Source organism: Pungitius pungitius, chromosome 13, assembly GCF_949316345.1.
Source record: "Pungitius pungitius chromosome 13, fPunPun2.1, whole genome shotgun sequence".
NCBI lineage: Eukaryota > Metazoa > Chordata > Actinopteri > Perciformes > Gasterosteidae > Pungitius > Pungitius pungitius.
This window is the reverse complement of record NC_084912.1, coordinates 13,822,756-13,841,712: the sequence shown is the minus strand read 5'-3', so window position 1 is coordinate 13,841,712 and position 18,957 is coordinate 13,822,756. Positions and strand designations below refer to the sequence as shown.

At 48.9% G+C, this 18,957-nt stretch overlaps 1 protein-coding gene across 1 annotated transcript in view; it reads right to left on the bottom strand.

Moving 5' to 3' along the window:
• thada (THADA armadillo repeat containing) overlaps nt 1-18,692 on the bottom strand; it is a 56,632-nt gene extending 37,940 nt beyond the window's left edge. The window contains exons 1-26 of the mRNA XM_037465414.2: nt 18,615-18,692; nt 18,080-18,170; nt 17,807-17,916; nt 17,131-17,261; nt 16,488-16,636; nt 16,330-16,362; nt 16,209-16,257; nt 15,821-16,014; nt 15,565-15,659; nt 15,250-15,473; nt 14,387-15,117; nt 14,134-14,279; nt 13,880-14,035; nt 13,510-13,617; nt 13,285-13,408; nt 12,820-12,965; nt 12,450-12,681; nt 12,224-12,359; nt 11,998-12,134; nt 11,063-11,209; nt 10,365-10,516; nt 5,536-5,645; nt 3,572-3,704; nt 1,271-1,393; nt 967-1,089; nt 729-820 (exon numbers count right to left, since the gene is read on the bottom strand). Coding sequence (XP_037321311.2) covers nt 729-820; nt 967-1,089; nt 1,271-1,393; nt 3,572-3,704; nt 5,536-5,645; nt 10,365-10,516; nt 11,063-11,209; nt 11,998-12,134; nt 12,224-12,359; nt 12,450-12,681; nt 12,820-12,965; nt 13,285-13,408; nt 13,510-13,617; nt 13,880-14,035; nt 14,134-14,279; nt 14,387-15,117; nt 15,250-15,473; nt 15,565-15,659; nt 15,821-16,014; nt 16,209-16,257; nt 16,330-16,362; nt 16,488-16,636; nt 17,131-17,261; nt 17,807-17,916; nt 18,080-18,161 — 3,863 coding nt within the window. The 5' untranslated portion in view covers nt 18,162-18,170; nt 18,615-18,692. The remainder of the gene's footprint in view (nt 1-728; nt 821-966; nt 1,090-1,270; nt 1,394-3,571; nt 3,705-5,535; nt 5,646-10,364; nt 10,517-11,062; nt 11,210-11,997; nt 12,135-12,223; nt 12,360-12,449; nt 12,682-12,819; nt 12,966-13,284; nt 13,409-13,509; nt 13,618-13,879; nt 14,036-14,133; nt 14,280-14,386; nt 15,118-15,249; nt 15,474-15,564; nt 15,660-15,820; nt 16,015-16,208; nt 16,258-16,329; nt 16,363-16,487; nt 16,637-17,130; nt 17,262-17,806; nt 17,917-18,079; nt 18,171-18,614) is intronic.
• Between the last annotated feature and the right edge of the window lie 265 nt (nt 18,693-18,957).

Genomic DNA, 18,957 nt, shown 5'->3' with positions numbered 1-18,957 from the left:
ACTGGAGCTCTGCAGCTCCACAAGTAAATGAGCGATGGGTAAGCTTTGTTTTAGCCGGAGGACGTAACGACAGTGACCCCTGCTGGTGTAAAAAAAGAAACACTTATACATGTGAAACTTTTACTTTGTTTACTCTGAATTTAGTGCTTTCCTGGTCATTTTGTGTATGGATCTACTACAACTACAGGTGACATCCTATTGCCAGACTGACGGGGAAAAGTTTTTGATCCCAAATTCCAGTATTTATTTTCCTATGGTTTATGCGTATTAATGTGGTAGTTTTATTTTTATGTTATTATCTTTAGACAATTGCCAAAACGCAAAAAGAATATAAAAAAATATTTTGCACCAAACAAAATTAACTAACTAAAATCACTGCAACGAGACTGCTTATATAACTAATCAATAGCTAAATATTTGAAGGAAATATATAGATGGTTGATAATTGGAACAAATGATCATTCAGTGCAGAGCTTTCAGATCCATACAACAGGGTGTCCTTGCTTCAAAGATCCTTTCAGCAGGGCAGCAGAAACGCTTATCACAGAATAGGTTACTTACATACAGCAGCAGCAGTTTATTTTAGAAAAGTTGAATTGCAAAACCATGAGCAGTTTTCTCCTAATGTGAGAACCTTTCTTGAACTAATAGCTGTGACTTTTGGACCTTTTCTCATTCTGCCCTGAAGCCCTAAAAATGTGGCGCAGCAGTAGAGAGAAGCAGCAGACCTGTTCTTCTTCGAGTGCTCATCCTTCCCCTTCTTCACCCCAAAGATCCTCGTGATCAGAGTGCTGAAGAGAAGAGTGGAGGAGTTCCTCACCTGGGAAACACAAACCAGAGGAGGACAAAGGACCAGGAGTGAGCGTACGCATTTAGTCTTTGTGCTCAGACCCCCACTGATGCAAACAGCGTGGAGCAGTCAGACAACAGTAAGAAATAAAAGAGGTAGAAAACACACAAACTCACAGCCCAGACGGGGGAGGTGAAGCCCAGCACGGCAGCCTGCATTCCATCTGAGACGAAGGGAATGACGTTTTCCCCCAGTCGAGTGTCCCGGTACAGAGCCCTGAGGATGTTTAGAGCGTGGACCTGCGGGGACACACAACAGGTGTCAGATGTCTGCAGAGAGAAATAAAGCATGACCTCCTCCCGCTGAGGCTGGTAGACGGCCCCAAAACAGCATCATTTGGCTGCTAGTCATAGTGTGATGTCCAGAGCAGGACCACCTCCTCGGCGCTAATGGGACTAAGCGTGGGACTCGTGGTCGAACCTGAGGCACGGTGGAGCTGTCCGTGGTCCTGTTGGCCAGGGGCCCGGCCAAAGAGATCAGCTCTCTCATGGTCATTTTCAGCAGGCTGCAACTGGACGGCTTGGGCTCGGAAGAGAGCAGGGCCTGAGGAGGTAAAAAGAGAAAAAAGAACCCAACAGGTTCAATAGAAAGTCACAGCACGTAAACATGTCAGACGTCATTACAGAGGATTTTCACATTGGATTTGCCATCAGAACCACAGATTTCCACTCCGGCTCATATTGTTTCTCGTCCAAAAACACACATGCTGCGTTAACACACGATGCTCTTGACAGGCCAGTCGCAGGTCTGCGAGATTATTTTTCATTTTAAAACTTGTGGTCATTTTCAGTAGTTTGTTTGTTGTTCGTGTTGTTTTTCCAGCCTTTCAAACACAGCATAAACTTTCTGCAGCAATTACGCTTTGAGATGACTGGATTCCATCCTGGAATTCATAGTCTAGTTCCTCATTGAGGAGGCCATACATATTTGTCCTTATTGTACAATGACGTCTAGTTGTAAAAGTTCACTTGAGCCAGAAAAAGGTTCCATTTCCCAGCAAGACCCTAAAAATGACCTTTGTTCCTTTGGTCAATATAATAATGCCAACTTTATCTTCACTACCATTTCCATGCAATCTTATATTATCACAAACTGGCAAGTAGCGCCCCTTCTGGCAACTCACATTTGACCTTATTATTAGGGAAATGTATATCTAAGGTAGTCCAGCACCACAGGTTGAGTGAGATACCAGACGCCCCTTTTGGGGGTGTGGTTGTCTAATTACACATTCTCACAGTTGTATACATATATACGTCCAACTTTCCCCACCTGAAACCTCCTGATGGTTGTATTCTTAGCCCCCGTACAGGAGCGGATCAATAGGGTAAAGTCACATCCATGTTACGGAAAGGATAACGTTTCAACGGTTTCAGAATCAAGTCCAGAATCAAAATGTCACAGAAAATACAAACTCTAAACTGAACTTAACGCTGTACCCAGCTCTGTTGTGACTGCAATTGGCCCGCTGCCTGGGGGAGGAGTTATCGCACTGCGGGGGCTGATGGGAGCCAGCCGCGTATCTGGCATGGGGTCTGGTCAGGAGTTAGACCTGGGACGGGATGGAGAGATGGAGGAGGCGCAGTCTGGCTCTCATTGAAATCCCAGGGGAGGAGGGGGTGGGGGAGAACAGCCCAGTTCCTGTGAAGTCTGTCCCAGGTCGATTGGAGCAGCGTGAGGGCGGGGAGTCCGGGAGCCAAGGACTCCGTCTTTCTGTGTGAAAGAATGCGGGCCAGCGCTGTGTCGAGGTGTCTCTTCCTGCTCCTCCACACACCAACTACTCTTTCCCTCCTTCATCTTCTCATTCCAGTCTCCCTTCATCATCGTCTTAATTCGTTGTCACCTGTCAGGTTCTTACATACACACATATGTATATAGGTACATAGGTATTCGCTGTGGTGGTTTAATATGCGGGAGAAAATATTTTCCAAGTTCAAATTAGTGCACAGAGTCGGTGGAAGCGGAGCGCCTCGCACCCGTGACCACAGGAAGGAGCGGCCCCCACTCTGACATTACCACGGTGATCAAAACCTGAACTCTGTCATGTCTACTTTTGATAGCAATAATCGAGAGGAGGTGGGGAGGCGAGCTGCGGCAGATTAACAGACTCTGTGTCAGTTGAGCGCTGAGTTTAGTGGAAGATTACTGCACGCCGTTGAAGGAGTGCTGGACCGGTGACGTCTGTGAAGGGGGCGACTGGGGGACAACGTCCTTTGATTGTGGGAAGAAAAAAGTCCTATGGATTAGGAAACTTAATGTTCTTCCAGCATGAGTGAACGGCTGATGGCACAACTTTGAGGAATAAATAGGAGCCCGATATGATCCCACACAGAGGAGACGTCCGTGACTAAAGCTCAGAGCGGGACATTCCCCATGTCCGTGCACACTGCATGCCCGGATCCGGCATTTTGACCTCGTTTTAACCTCGACCGTCACATGACCAAGGCTGAATATTTCTGACGGCTCATTGTGTGATAATTTTCCAGTTGCATGTAGCGTAATTCAACTGTGTAGTATCTCCATTAAGATGGCATTTATCATCATCAGCATTGTCGTTTGTGTTAAACATTGTAGCATAATGCACATCATTTACACTTTAGGGTGACTATCCCGTAGTGTACATTTTCAAATCAACATCACAACAATAGCTCCTTCTGCATCTATCTGGTTTATGGGACTGACACTAGAAAGAGAGAAAGGGGTGTGGAGGGGGGCCTTACACACCTGGACGTAGAAGGGGATTCCGGCGCTGCGCCGCGTCGCACACAGCTTGGACGACGGGTCACTGGATTTGACCTCCTCCAGGACCTCGGACAGCCAGCGGGCCGGAAGCTGCTGGAGGGTTGGACTTCCACTCCTTCAATAACAGAATCAACAGGAGGGGTTAAGCTCTTTGAGAGAGTAATTGTACACATATGCTCAAAGAAATACAAACAAATGAGTACTTCCACTGAATCACTATGAAGTTACAAACATTGGTTCAAGTTACATGTCTACTTATTTAATTCAACGTTTCACTTGTTTGGAGACATGATTGCAGCTAAAAACAAGTTGTCAGTTGCAATTAGTAACATCCCATTAAGTGTTTTTGTGTGCAAGTGTTCAAAGTGGAGATTCTGCACACACTGCATTCACAACAAATAAGAGTGAGCGCCCCTTGGCCCACACCTCTGTTTTGCTGTTAAATACTACTAACTAGTTGAAAAGATCACCAATCATCTTATCCACAGATTCATAAGACTTGATTCCCAATAGGTCACAGCCAACTCATGACATGTGGATCCGTTGGTCTCATGTGCACTGAGATATAAAGTGGCTGACATTACGAATCCTGCTTCCTGCTCTTCACGCTGTTACACACTCACACCAGTGCTCCGCTAAATCGAGCGTTTTAAGACAAATACGATCCGAGGCATTTAACAAGAGTCTGTGGAGTGGACAAATGAAAACAATTCAATGTCGGTGGAGAGGTAGAGGCTGCTGCAGCAGCGCCGCCACGCGCTCTCTAGTGTCCTTCATCACGCACACTTGACAAGGCAGTGTTGCACTCAGTACCATAAAGAGAGAGAGAGAGAGACGGAGTGAGCACCAGAGCCACATCCCGCGGCAGAGCATCAAAAGGCCGCGGTGAGGGACCCCGCAATCAACACCCCGTAACCCCGCTGTCCCCCTCCTGGAAACACGCGCTCCTGCATGCAACCGCCAGAATGTTGCCCTCGTAACACAACACGCCGGGCGACTGGTTTCTGCGCGAGAACCACACAAGAGAGTTTTGTTGAACTGCTCGCCGGCGGGAGGTTCAAAGTCAAGGCGGCCATGCACAACACAGAGGGGTTATTTCCATGAATAGCAGAGGCAGTGGGCAGTGTGAAGGCCTGTTGCCCCCTGCAGCAGCTGTGTACTTTTCAATGTGCCACCTACAGGGTTTTTTTTTGCAATATTTGCAGATTTCTTGCTCATAAACACTCACACCATATAACCAGACTTAAATCATTTTAAAGACTGACATAATTAGTCTGATATCTGAAAAATTAAAGATGTTATCTACGTTATAAATACATTTCACATAATCAACTTGTTCCATGATTTGCTTTGTTTCCAAGAGTCAAAAAGTATGTCTGTAGACCCACGGGCTCCAAGCAGGAAACAGAAACGTCAACTTTAAAAGTTACGTGGTGATACTTTTCACGGGAAAACGGTCGTGTGAGGTCCACTCAGTCTCTGCTTGAGCTAGGGGCAGATCAAAAAATCCCAAAATAAAATTTGTTCTAATGTGGAAATATATAAACCAAGATGTATTTGCTTCCTGCCTCCAGTCTGCATGCCCAACTATCTCTGTAGAGACACTCAACTGCAGAATGACAGGTGAGTGGAAAAAGAGAGACATCATTGAGTTCCATTGCCTAAAACCTGTTGTTTTTTGGGTTTCCCAGAGAGTCGGTCCGACCTCATGCCCGAGCATCTCTCGTCTTGTGGTTGTCCAGACGGCTTCAGATGACAAATAACACCAATTACCCTCTTTATGTAATTAAATATATAATAACTTGCCTGTTTGCTAATTACAAGGCACTGGGACACTGTGTGTCACGAGGGGAACGAATGTCCTCGGTCATTCAGCAGTATTACCTTTCAGCCCTTTGCCCCGAACCCAACAGAGACACACACACGCACACACGACAAATACACACCTGCAGAGCATGTCGGTCAGGCGCACAAAGCCCACATAAGCCAGTTCAAAGGCGCCACGGTGACGGGACTGCAGGAGCTGCTGACGGAAGTAAAGGCCTACCCCCTCCACCTGGAACAGAGAGACGGGGGAGGAATCAGCAAATTAACTGAAACAAGAGTAACACTGCGGTCAAGGTGCCTGAACACGTACTTGTGTGTGTGTGTGTGTGTGTGTAAGCCTCCTGCTTCAGCCTCCAGCAGAAGTAGATGTAAACAGTGCGCAGCAGTTAAATGCAGTCAAAATGATTGTGTTACATGCGACCTCGAGTCGATGTATTCATAAAAGCATGTTTATTGGTAGGAACTATAAGTAAGGCAGTGTCATGAATTGACAGCTGTTTATTTATGGGCAGCACATTTCTCTCTCTCTCTCCCTCTCTCTCTCTCTGGTGCATTTCCACCAAGATGTTCGGTACACATTACAATGGTTATTTTTGCATTTCCTTGGAAAAGGTTGTGGATTTTAGAAACCGAGCAGCTCAAGTCTTGGCTTCGCCTGCGTCAACATTCAAACTGCGCAGAGCGCGACCCGGGGACATTGTGCACCAACCCAATGTTTTTAGATGGGGCCACGGCAACGCCACAAGTGACCGAAATCTTTTATTTACTAGGACAACATTTTTCTCAGTTGGCAGCTGGTAAGAGGACACCATACAAGGACAGAGAGCAGACGTAGTGTTTGGGATGCTGCTAGTATCCCGTCTAACGCAGAGGACGTACCATCTGTGGTGGAAACTCGCGGAGGAATCGGCACAGATTCGCTCCTCCGAAGCCAGGGGCAAACGTGCCGGGAGAATGCAGGGAGCTCATTTTGTAAAGTCAAGAAACTCCATTTCACTTCATGCAGTAAACTTAAACCAAACAGACTACAACCCCCCCCCCTTCCCTTCCTCCTTCAATTCATGGCCACTTACATGCTGGCAAGCAGCTGACTCATTTCAAAAGAGCACTTCACTGTCTCTTGCAACTAAAAAAAAAACAAAAAAAACCCTCCAACTAAAAGCTGAGTAGTAGTGGCGTATAAAAGGGCTTGAGGTGAACCGCATCATCCGGTCCCACTGTGACCTTTCCTCCATTTGGCGAGAAAAGTCAGGCTGCAGAGCCGAGTGCGCTCTGGTTTGAGGGCGGGCGTGGAGGCCGCGGAGAGCGTGAGAGCGGCGGGACAAATGCGCTCCAACGAGGATGCTGAGACGTCGCCATAATGGCCACCGTCGGTAAAACCATCCGGTTGGTAATAGTGTTAGCGACATTATTCTAGAGAAACCACACACACACACAACTGGAGAGTGTGTTGCAGGTGAGGCGGCAGGGCGGGGCGGACGCCGAGCTGCTTCTTGCCCTGTCATTTAGGATGTGGCGTCTCCGCGGCCACCGAGGCGGCCCAGGCCTCGGCTTAGTCAGGGGTGGCATGGAGGTCACAAGGAGGGGGAGGGGGTACAGTAGAAAGAAAAAAAAAAAGAAAGAAAGAAAGAATTCCAAACAGCCCCCCGGGGGACGACCAAACCAGCCGCCGACTTTGCGGAGAGAGACCTTTGAGGAATGTTCCGAAACGGAAGCAAGATTACTGAACAAAAAATGTGTAAAAGAGAAGAAAACGCAAACACAATGTGGGGTTTGTCAGCCCGTTTTCTTTTTTTTCCTTTTTGTGATACTCCAGCAAACCGCAGTGGTGCCAAGCCCAATGACTTATCACATCGATGGCCGGAGTGGACTCCCCAGGACAGGACCTGACCTCACCGGGGTAAAAATGGCAGCGACAGTCACTTGTGAGATGGCCCCCAGACCGCTGCGGCTTGGCCCATTTAAAGCGTCCCTCCCTGAGGTTCCCCGGCCAGAAAAAGGGCCGAGCGAGCTTCCTGGAGGCTGAGAGGTGGTGGCGGGGGGGAGACTTTAATTAGACGTCAACTTCCTGTTTGCGAACGCGCTCGTTTCCCAGAAAAAAAAAAAAAAAAGCTTTCAATTGCAGAGAGGGAAGTTTCCCTGAGTGTAATTACACGTGCAGCTAGGGGAGCAGGGAGGGGGGGGGGGGGGGGGGAACACAAATAGCAGACTTCTTCCCCAGTCGGCCGAAGGTCAGCCGGCACTCGGATGATGTCGTTGCTGCAGCAGAACCAACCAACTCTGGTTCTTTAGTCAACACACACTGAACAAAATGTCTGGTCGAGCATCAGGTAGACGTGGTACATGTTTTAGTATTTTTTATTATTCGTCTTTATTAAAAGTTACGTGTTTTATGTAACCGGCGTGAAGCGCTTCGGCGAAGGTCAGATTGATGTTTTTGGAACCAATGAAAACATTAAGGCGTGTTCATGGAGTATAAACCTTCTAAATCATCGTGGTTTTCTTTGGACGGGAGACTTTTAGCGAAAAGGTGTTCGCAACATGAGCGTTCCCCTTGAAAAGAGCGTGAAGTAAATACTTTGCCTTTCATAATACAAAGCCTCTCTTTATTGTGGTCACAGGAGAACGCGCGTGTGGGTTTCTCTTTTTAGCGGAACAAACGGTCCGCCTCCTCCGTGTAACCGAGGCGTCGACCCATCCAGGCCGAGCTGCGCCAAATAAACAAGCCGAGACGTCAGAGTCCAGCAACTCTGGTGGTCCGTCCCGCTGGCCTCAGGATGTCAACGTGCTTCTCCTTCCTTTTGGTCTTTCCCTCGGTTACAACCAACTAAAGAACATCTTCCTTCCTTTGCGATTCCTTGTCTCGGGCAAAAAAGGTCAAAATAAATGTCTCAGCAACCACAAGTATAGTGTTTATTACCTGGAAATAACAAAAACCATCCGGCAACTGTTGCCGGGGCGCCACCCATTGACAAAAACATCTGCAGTGTTGCCAGGCCAACAAGGATGTAACCTTGGATGGACCACGGGAGGTGTGGAGTTTGCATTCATTTTGGAGAGAGATTTGTTTTGATCTCTCACACACGTTCGTCATCACTGTGGTGGGGCAATTTGCCCGCAAAGTCTTTTACACACACACACACACACACACACAAAAGAATAAAGAAATAACTATTTCAGCGTTTCCTGTCGCCAACATGGTCCTCTGAGAATTTTGCCGACTCATCGGTTTTGTAATGACGGTTAGGTCCAAGATGGCATCCACGTTAGTTTTTTGCAGACGGTGATTGGAAGCGGCAGGTTTCTACTGTGGAGGAGTGACGTCTACGTCTGTGGGAGCAAACCTGTCAATCACAAGGTGGCTCCGCCCTAAAGCGTACCCTACTTTAAGGTCTATTTGACTCTGAATGGAACATAATTCACTTAATGATCATATTGTATTTATAAGACATGAAACTAAAGATTGAAACGGTGAAGTCCTCACTACAATGTTAATAAGGTAATAAATCAAGAGAGAAGTCAAGTCATTCTCTCATACTTATTTTTGCAACCAGAGTCGCCCCCTGCTGGTAACTACAGAGAATGCAGGTTTGAGGCACTTAGTCGGAGGATGCGCTTAAAGAAGACGGTTCTGTTTATCTTTGACCGGCTTGACAAGTACAGTTCAAACTTTGACCTTTACTGCAGAGCATGTGGAGTCAAACGGGGGAGAAGCTTGTATGTGCCCACGTGGTTGTACACACGGGCACATGTGTGCTCACCATTTCAGACAACATGATTCCCCCAAATTGGAACAAGAACCAGGGAATGGAATTTTCCAAAACATTACACACAGTATAATGTAGTGAGCAGGTGAACGCACACATTCACTTTACTCAACATATACAAATATAATAACCCCACGTTCAGCATTCAGCACAGTGGGATACTTCCTACTTTCCCTCTACAGCTGGCGAATACACGGTCGACAGGCAAATACACACACTCGCACACCTTGTACCCCCCCCATTGCAGACTCACACAGCCTATGTCTGGCACCCCTTGTTATTATGGTCGTTCACATGCTGAACCGCTCAGACAACTATTCCTGTGTGAGCCTGTGTCAGTCTGCGGGTGTGAGTTTGTTGTTTGTAGAACTCAGTGTTTTCCTGCTGCTGGTGGAAGTGATTTGGAAAGAATGCGGTGGAAAGGGAGGGGCGTCGCGGCCGTTAAACCAGCGGGGTCGGGACTCAAATGAAAGTGCGGCGCTAACGAGGGCGGATGCTAATCGAGGAGCCGCCCAGCGTGCTGTCGCACAACACACAGACACACACAGACAAGCTGACACAGATACACATCCTATACGTACTATACACGTATAGTGACATAAATGACACCTCTTTAAAAATGAATACTTGGTTTGTGTAAAAAGCTTTGTAGCTATTAGCGCACAGAGGCAGACTTGTTACAGTCGGAGGGTTGTATTTTCTTGGGTTGCCCAATCGGCATTGTCAGCGTTTTCCGAGGCCTAACTCGATCGAGGTGGGGGGGCTGACTGTTGACAGCACGCCACCACCACTCAGCTGGTACAGTTTGGTTAATGTGACTTCAAAGCAGTTAAAATTAGGGACAAGAAGAAGAAGCAGATGTTTGAAGCCCCCTGGAGTATGTGTGCAAAGGAACACACACACAAAGGAGAAGAGTTCCGTATTTCATAATGTCATATGCAAATGTCAGCTACTTCCAGACCGATTCTGGTAACCATCTTATGAAAACAACATATTCTCCCTCTGTTTCATCATAATGCATCTACTATTCTTTCTTTGTGTGGCCTTTTATAAAAAGCAATTAAGTAGTCTATGAATCTCAGAGTGTGCGAGTGCACAGGGACTATATGGTATGTGTGACGTAACGGCAGCAGGAGAACGCAGGCGCGGCTTTGTGTGCGTTTCGCTTGTCGGGGTCTCACCTGCTCCTCTGTGATGAGTCCGCAGTGTGTGTTAGCGGTGCAGTGGAGAGGCAGGCTTTGACACAGCTGCCCAAGCAGCATGGCCACCTCCTTCATGCTCCGCCAGCAGCACACCAGCACCATCTGGGCTGTCACCCTGTAGCCCTCACCGCCTGGAGCAACACACACACACACACACACACACACACACACACACACACACCAGAAGTTTGATGAAAGGCTTCATTGCCGTCCGACATCAATATGGGTTTGTCTTCTGTCATGTACCACGGTACTGCTCTGTACTCAATGGAAACCAAAAGACACCTCAAGTCCTTTGAGGTTTTGCTGTGTTGCACATACCCAAACAGACACACCCACAGTGCTATTACTTTTTCCTATAAATTGGCAGCAAAAAATTTAATAATTTAATAAGATCCTTAGAAATATTAAACCGTGAAAATGTAAAACCCAATTAAGGTTAAACACCTCCACCATCAGGACATCACTGGAACGGCATCCATTACTTGCACTGTACCTCACCAACTGAATCCAACACAATCACCAGTGAAACATAAATAACAGATACAACTGATGGCTGAAAATGAAAACACCGCCCAGGTAGCTCTCTAAAACTATTGAGTACTATGATATGGTGAAGTTAGTCTAGTGAGCCGTGGGAAGCCATCCCGTGTGATGCTGAGCGACGTCTGACTGACCCGAGTTCAGCGCCGGCGTGCGCGTGCTGCCGGTCTGCGGCCGATTGTCCACGCGCTCTGTGTCCAGCTCTCTGGCGCTGGTGAAGAAGTCGTTGGTGTCTCTGGGCTGGATCTCCTGCAGGATCCTCTGCAGACCCACGGACGTCTCTGTCCAAACGGACACAAGAAACGACACGTGGTGTTAATAACCATATCCTCATGGGAATACAATTTATTAGGGTTAACATGTCATCCTCCCAGTTCTCTTTTACTTTCTAAAATAAGCAGTGATCCCAGGTGGAAAAGTGCGCACATTTGAGGCTCATTGAGTGCTTGCAGGATAATCAAAGTCGGACCTGGGCGAGGGGCGGGCCGCTCGCGATGGCTCAGCCCGGCCCGACAACATTTGACTCGTTAAGCTAAAAAGTCAAATGAAAGGACTTGGATTAGGTTTTATCTTTTAAAAGCTTATGTGTGGCGAGCATACTCCTCCTCTGACATGGTTTAAAGCGTGCAAGTGATGTTTGAGGTCATAGCCTCATTTTTTTTTTTGCAATCGCAGATGATGGAGGTTGCGGCAAATTGAGCCACAGCTTCATTGGAGACTTTACTCTTTCCACTGAGTGAGTTGGCAAAACAACCCACAGAGTCTAATTTAAAGTCACGGAGATCTTACTGCTGTCGTAGCGGAGAATAGACTTGCAGGCGTTTGTACTGGTTTGGAATTTGGATGTTTGGACCCTGGTTTTATTTTTAAACCTTGCCGAAAAGATCTGCAATGTATATTTCATTTCATTGGACACACTTTTACAGGACACTGTGTGTACAGTAGGTTCTATAACTCCGGCAAATAATGTCATTTTGTTAAGAAAAGGGTGTTTTGCATGGACTAAATATACTAAATGCTGAAAATAAATACCAGAAACATTCACAGCCCCCTTCCCCCCTTTGATTACCTGAGTCAGTATCCATGGGGATGAGTCCCTCTGGGGAGGAGCTCTGGACCACAGGGGAGACCACATCAGACATCCTGTAGCACACAGCCACCAGCTCGGACACCACACACCTCCACTGCTCCGTGTGGCTCAAACTCCTAAACACGCAGCAAACAAGGACATTGGTATCCAAGGTTGTGGCTGATTCTGCTCTTACAGCAGGTCTGTGTATCCAGTGGACGCTCACTCAGTATTTAGATGCTGCAGGATAGCAGTGATGCAGTGGGCTCTGCCATAGAGGGGATAGGAAGCAGCTGCCTGCAGGAGAGACGACTCGGACCGCGACACTTCTGACTGCAGACAGCGCAGCAAGAACTGAACCGCTGGGGGGGGGGGGGGGGGTACACAATCATTTTACCCATCTTCATTCAGGCCAAACGTGACTCTATTGACGCTACGCGTCTGGATCGTACCAGCCAGCGCGTTGAGCTCCAAGACGGCCCCCTCAGAGGGCGGGGTGGGTGATGAGGGCGGAGGCGGGAACTCGAGGCCCTGCTCCCGGGCGCAGTGCAGCAGAGCCGCGCCCAGGCCCGGCTGGCGGAGCAGGAGGTGGAGGAGGTGGGCGGCTGTGACGCTATCGAAGGGCTTGGTGCTGGTGCTGAGGTCCAGAGCCGCCTGAAGGACACGGATCGTCTGCTCCGGGACCTGAAGCCACAAAGACAAGTGAAAGAGCCAGTTTGATTGCATGAAAAACACTTTTATCAAAAGAATATTTTTTTTATTAGAAAATGGCCATAAAAAGTGACAAAATGAAAAATCTACATCAAAAAATAAATAATTAACCTGTAGTCCCACAGCAGATGGCGGCAGTTGCCATAGCAACGTGGCGGCCAGTTGTTTGACTTCCAGGAAGTTGCTGGCGACGCAGTAGAGGACATTCTGGGCGTGCGCAGAGGTCACGGCCTCGCCGAGGGCAAACACATCGGGGCCTGCGACGGGTTCACAAAATCCTTAATATAAATAAAAATGATTCGGCGAATTAAGTGAATTCTTTTTTTTAAAGTAATTTGATTGAAAGATTGTAACTGGATTGTAACTCGACTCTATGACGATAAGAGCCACACGAGTAATGGTACTGGAAAATAAAGACACTACGACAAACAAAGTCCATGACTTAAAGTGTAGGAAACATGGCTTTATGTATAACAGCAGAATATCTTAAAATGACACATATCACTGCAACGACTTTTTTTTTGACGATGTATGTTAAGTTCACAAAGTCATCGCAGTGATGAACTGCAAATGTACCGGTGCTGAAGGTGAAGAGCTCGCCCAGGAGACACAGCAGGTGGAGCGACGTGAGGCATTTGGAGAAGGAAGATCCAGTAAGCAAAACCTCCAGCAGCCTCACGCACAGCCAGCGCAGGAACTCCTACATCACACGGGCTTCAGTTCATTTTCATACACCAAAAAGACTCAGGAAGCGCTCAGCGTTGCAGTGTGTGTGTGTGTGTGTGTGTGTGTGTGTCAGACCTTGTACTGACGCAGTGTATGTTGATCTCCATCTCTCTGTTCCTGCTCCCTCTCCTGGATCAGTCTCCTCTGCAGAAGCACTGTGCTGTCCTTCATTCTACACAGCAGCTGTACAGAAGAACATCTGAGTGGCACTTTCTCAAAAGAAAAAGAAGTCTGAGCTCACTCAACTGCCTTTTGTTACTGAAGAAATCAATTACTTGCAAAGTCAGCAAAGTCAGCAAATGATTATTTGACATTCGACAAGAGCGGCCTTTGAGTTTCTCAAAGACACATTAGGCGGACGGGTCTAGCAGTATCCAAAAATAGCCGTGTACAGACAGAACAACCACAAACAAAAAGCAACGCTTCGTGCGGTAAACCGTCTGACCTTCTTCAGCAGGCTGACCGTCTGCTGTCGGACGCCTGGCGCCTGGCTGTTGAGATTGGGCGGCAGGAAGTGGCAGACCAGCTCCATTTCCTGGGAGCTCACAGCTTCGGTGCTGCGGTGGCTCTCGCACACCAACCCCAAAGCGTCCATCCTCACCTAGCGGGTGGGAACGGACGACACACCATTAAAGCCAGGATACGGTCATTTCTCGGAAATAAAACTAAAAACAACCCCCCGAGACCTCAGACACTCACTTGATCGTGTTTGTGTACCAGAGCCTGCTGTAGCAGGGAGAGGGGCACCATTCCTCCCCACAGGCCCTCCTTTGAGGACGGAACAACCCCCTGAGCCTTCGCCGCCCGCAGGCACGTCATGAGAGCTCCCAGTGCGCCCCTGCTGCCTGAAGGACCCGACGAGGACAGAAAAGAAATGCATTTATGAAAAATTCAGACGGCGCTGATCATGAGAACAACCAAAGTATGTGTGTGTGTGTGTTTTCGCCCTTACCCGGTGTGCAGGGCGGCGCCGTGTCCTGTAAGGCCCGCACCATGTGCGCCAGACTGGAGGGACTGCAGCGTAGCAGCTTGGGCAGGAAGTAGTCCAGGATGTACGTGGTCTGGTCCAGCCTGGCTCGGCACAGCACCCGCAGCAGGGGGGTTACCCACGTCTGGTGCCAGTGCTCCATCCAGTCCCAGGTGGCTACCTCGCCCGCAGCAGCACCCGCCGCGCCGGCCAGCTGCGCCTTGTGGCTCACAAACAGCCTCTCCAGGAGGTCGCTGGCGTACGGGGCCAGGTTCTGGTCGCCCATCAGCCCCACCAGGTGTGAGGGCAGCTGGGGCTGGACGGCGAGCAGGTGGCCCGCCCCGTAGAGCTCCACCAGGCAGCCCAGGGAGCCGTACTTGCCCCGCATGTGCCACTCCAGCCCCAGCAGGCTGTGGGTGAGCTCAGAGATGTACGGGTCCTGCGTGGGGTCGGGCGCCGGCGTGCTGGCGCGCTGGTGGAGCAGGAGGAGGTTACGGAACAGGGAGCGAGTCTGGTGGCGCACTCCGTCCAGCGGGTGCTCCCAGTGGGAGTAAATGTGCTCCAGGAGGTGGCGCTGCAGCTCAGAGCCCCCGCTGAGGGACCGCTGCAGGCGGGGCGGGCAGGGCTGCTCCCCCGCCTGCAGGCAGTCCAAGGCAGCGCTGCTCCACAGGGTCAGAACCCGAGCCACCACCATGGCCGTGCTGGACTCCTTTATGCTACGCCAACAAAGAAGAAACAGACGAGCCGTTGACAGCTGAGGTTATGCATCGCTTACATGTGAGCTTACTTCTATGATCGAAGGCTTAATACCCAGAAGAGGGAGGAGTGAATCGGTTCAGCAGTTCTACCTGACATCGAGGTCCAGCAGCGTGTTTGGAACCAACAGCAGAAGCTGTTCCCACTGCGGCCCCGGGAGCGCGCCCTTCCAGCTCAGCATGGCCAGAGCCCCATGACACAGGTACAGGGAGACCCCCGCCGGGCGCCCGCCGGCACACAAGCCCTCGCACCGCTGCTTTAGCCACGGGGGGGCCGAGTCCAAACCCGGCGGCGAGCTACGCAGCAAACTGCACACCTGAAGCACCAAGACGAGAGCCTCGTTCAGAGAGGGGGGGGGGGGGACATCTATAATGTGCAAAATCCAGACTTGTTAAGTCTCAACTCACCACAGAGGCCACTTCATCTCCACAACCCATGACGGAGCGGATCAGTAGGACCACAGCCAGGCCGGCTGTGCTCTGGACCGACTGAACGAACTCTTCTAGAAACGCGGGAGCAGAGGAGTGAGAGGGTTGTGTAGCCATTTGTGTCCTATTTGAGTGTTCACTTTTGCTGTATATTTTTATCTTATTTTACTTTAAGTCAAATTCCTCTATGTGGCAATAAATGGCCTCTGAAATTCTTTGGACCCCTGTCTGGTACCGTCGGTAAGGATGTGCATGTAGCAGCCCAGCAGGCGGCCCAGCGTGTCCTCCAGCTCGTGGCGGTCCCGCTCGGCCCGCAGGCCGCCGCCCATCCTCTCCTGGCATCTCTGGATCACCAGGACGGATGTCTTCACTGCCGCAAGGCAGGACTGCATCAGCTGGGCCTGGGCGATGTGACGTCCCGTCAGGCCACTTGGAAGAAGAAAAAAAAGCAGGGGGGCGTCAAGAGACACACAAGGATCAACAGAGAGCCAATAGCTTGCTGCTCCCTCTCCCCATTCTGTTACGTATCAACATTTAACTTGACCGGTCTGACTGTAATGTTGAATGAAATAGAAACTCCTTCGTGTCGTGAAACGGACAAATGTGGAACACAGCAGGCGTACCTGTTCCGGTGCAGGTATTCACTCAATCCTTTGTGAAGAAACTGCAACACTACACAGTGGAGATGAGAGTCAATGAGAAGCTTGTGTCATTTTTTCTAACGCAGGCAACCAGGACATTTACCTCCGGGCAGCAGCTGGTTGATGCATCTCTCCCCTGGAGAAAACAACGTTTTGGAAAGGTAGTTATTCAACATTAACAATTCAGGTCCAAATGATGACAGCAGCAATAAAAAGCAGAATAAGTCAGCTGTAAGAGCAAAAAGGCACACAGCCACTCACCGAGTGGGAAGCAATCCAGACAGGCAGCGACTGTGTCTACGACGTGCGGGTACCGCTCTGAGGCCGCGTCGGACAGACATGCGGACAAGCAGGCGGACAGAGTGCCGAGAGCAGGCTCCTGCATCCAGGCTGGTGCTGAAGATAAGGCACTGGGGGGAGGCAACGCAGAGACGTTTTAACTATCAGGGGGCCAGTTGTCCTGAGAATAAATTGTTCAAAGCCCGGAGTGTGAAACATTTTGTTGGGATTCAATCACAGAAATGGAATAAGATTCAGTGCTAGTATGCTAATGGTCCAACTGACGGTTCGCTGACAGCAGGCCCGCCCACTTTAGAAGCGTTTGCGTTTTCTAGGTAGTCCTGGAAATAGAGGAGTGAGGGGAGGAGGTGGTTGCTATTAGCAAAGCTAGATGGCGCCAAATCCCACAACCCTTTACCTTTGACTGGCAAAGCTGCAAGGTCCTAAACACAAGTTGAGGAACCTTATGTTTTGTTCTGAGAGCAGTTCAGAGGCAATGATAGTTTGCCCAACTCAGAGCCGTTAGGACTGGGATCCCACACCACTGACCAAAGAAGGAACCGTTCTGGCCGTTGAGTCAAGCGGCAACAAACGGGTCCTTATGGTCTCCTAGGGTGCTGTGTACCTGGCAATTGCTCTTCGCAGGGGGTTCTTGGCCTGCAGGGAGGTGTAGACCAGAGACAGCGCGTGCAGACAGGCCTGTAGAAGGGCTCCATCGGCCTCCTCCTTACGCAGCGCCTCTAGCTGGGACCCTGCCTGAAGCAGAACGGACACACAGACGTCACATACTATTTAGCAGCATCCCAACAACACAGGTTGTTTAGAACTGGAGACGTGGACAAGCGTGACAGGTTTCACAGATGAAAGCACAAATAACGGACTAAAACATTAAGGTTCCATCCTGTTTGTTAAGGCTTTATTACCAATAATAGAATCTGATTTCAATTTTGCCAGATGAGGGTCAGCTTGACAGGAACACCGCATTTGACCTGCATAGAGATTGCAGCTACTGACAGGTTTGTGTAATATTGCCTAATTCAGACAAACATTACATGTCATTTAGCTTTAGCCAACGTGACTTACATTGCATTTAATGCCCATGGCTTAAATTTTGCCTGAGGAGCAATTTGGGGTAAGGTCTCTTGCTCAGGGACACTTCAACTTGGCACATGGAGCAGCCGGGATTCAAACCGCCAACCTTGCAGCTCCCAGCGCATCACACTACTCCATGTGGCACCATTGCCCACAAACGTCCCAGTATTTTACTCTACACTTCTCTCCATCCATTGTTCCCAGCCAACCTTTTTAACCAGCTGGATCTGCTGCACGGGCTCTGACAGCTCCAAGCAGGACTGCAGGGTGCGCGCGAGCTGTCCGAGTCCCTCCTGTCCTCCGTCCACAGAGAGGGACGCTAGGAGAGATCACACATTGCCAGATATTAAATATATATTTTAACTCAAGGATTGTGATCTGACATAATTTTAGAAGTCCCCCCCCCCCCCACATTTGATTTCCTTCCAGGGCCCCCATGTGTTAGAGGATCACCGGCGAAAGGATGGGCAGCAGCTCGTTACCTATCAGCTCGTGTAGTTTCTCCTCATCCAGAACCACAGCCTGCACTTTGGCGGCTGTCTTCTTCTTCTTCTTCACCACCATGACTCTGCCCTGTTAGGGACGGTCCATTCATTCCCATGTCAGCGTTCATCTCAAACAATAATTACAATCTTAAACTAACTTGAACGTGGTTTTGTTTAGGAGTTTTATTGCGACAAGAGAAAAGATTTAAAAAAAACAGCATGGAAATAATGTCGCATTTACAGATGAAGGGCTTTTCTTTAGGCACGTCACACCTGTCTTTCTACGTCACTCGCACAAGCACGCAAATAACGGACGGTTTCCACTAACGTGCGTCCTCTACTTTGGGTGAGAGTAACGTTGCTGCTGCTGGAACGACTGTTAGCCAACTATCGCTAAGTTAGCCGCCTCTGCGCGAAAAGGCAGAACGCAGCAGGAGAGCCCCTTCTTGCACATTAAAGCGTCACAACGCTCACAGCGAGTTGGAAAAGATGAATAAACGTCTCAGGTGGAATAAAATGAGTTAGCATTCACCTCAATTCAGCATGGGATTCACTTAGAGCTCTTCTGTTTCGGCTGGTAACGTTAGCTGTAATTGTGTCAAGCTAGAGAATAAAAGGCTCTCATTTCCTGTATGTAATTTTCACAAGAAAACACATAATTTGCAATAACAAAATAAAATGCAATTTTATATCTACTTTTAATATTGAAATATTTTTGTTAAATTTCAGGGTTTTGTAAATGCATTATTTTTTGTAAACCGTGTGAATTAACAACTTGTACAAACGTAAATGTTGTTAAACTGTGCAACTTGAAGCGACACTGATTCCTGTTCCTGTATGGCTGCCGTAAACTTGATGCACCTACGGTCCATGCC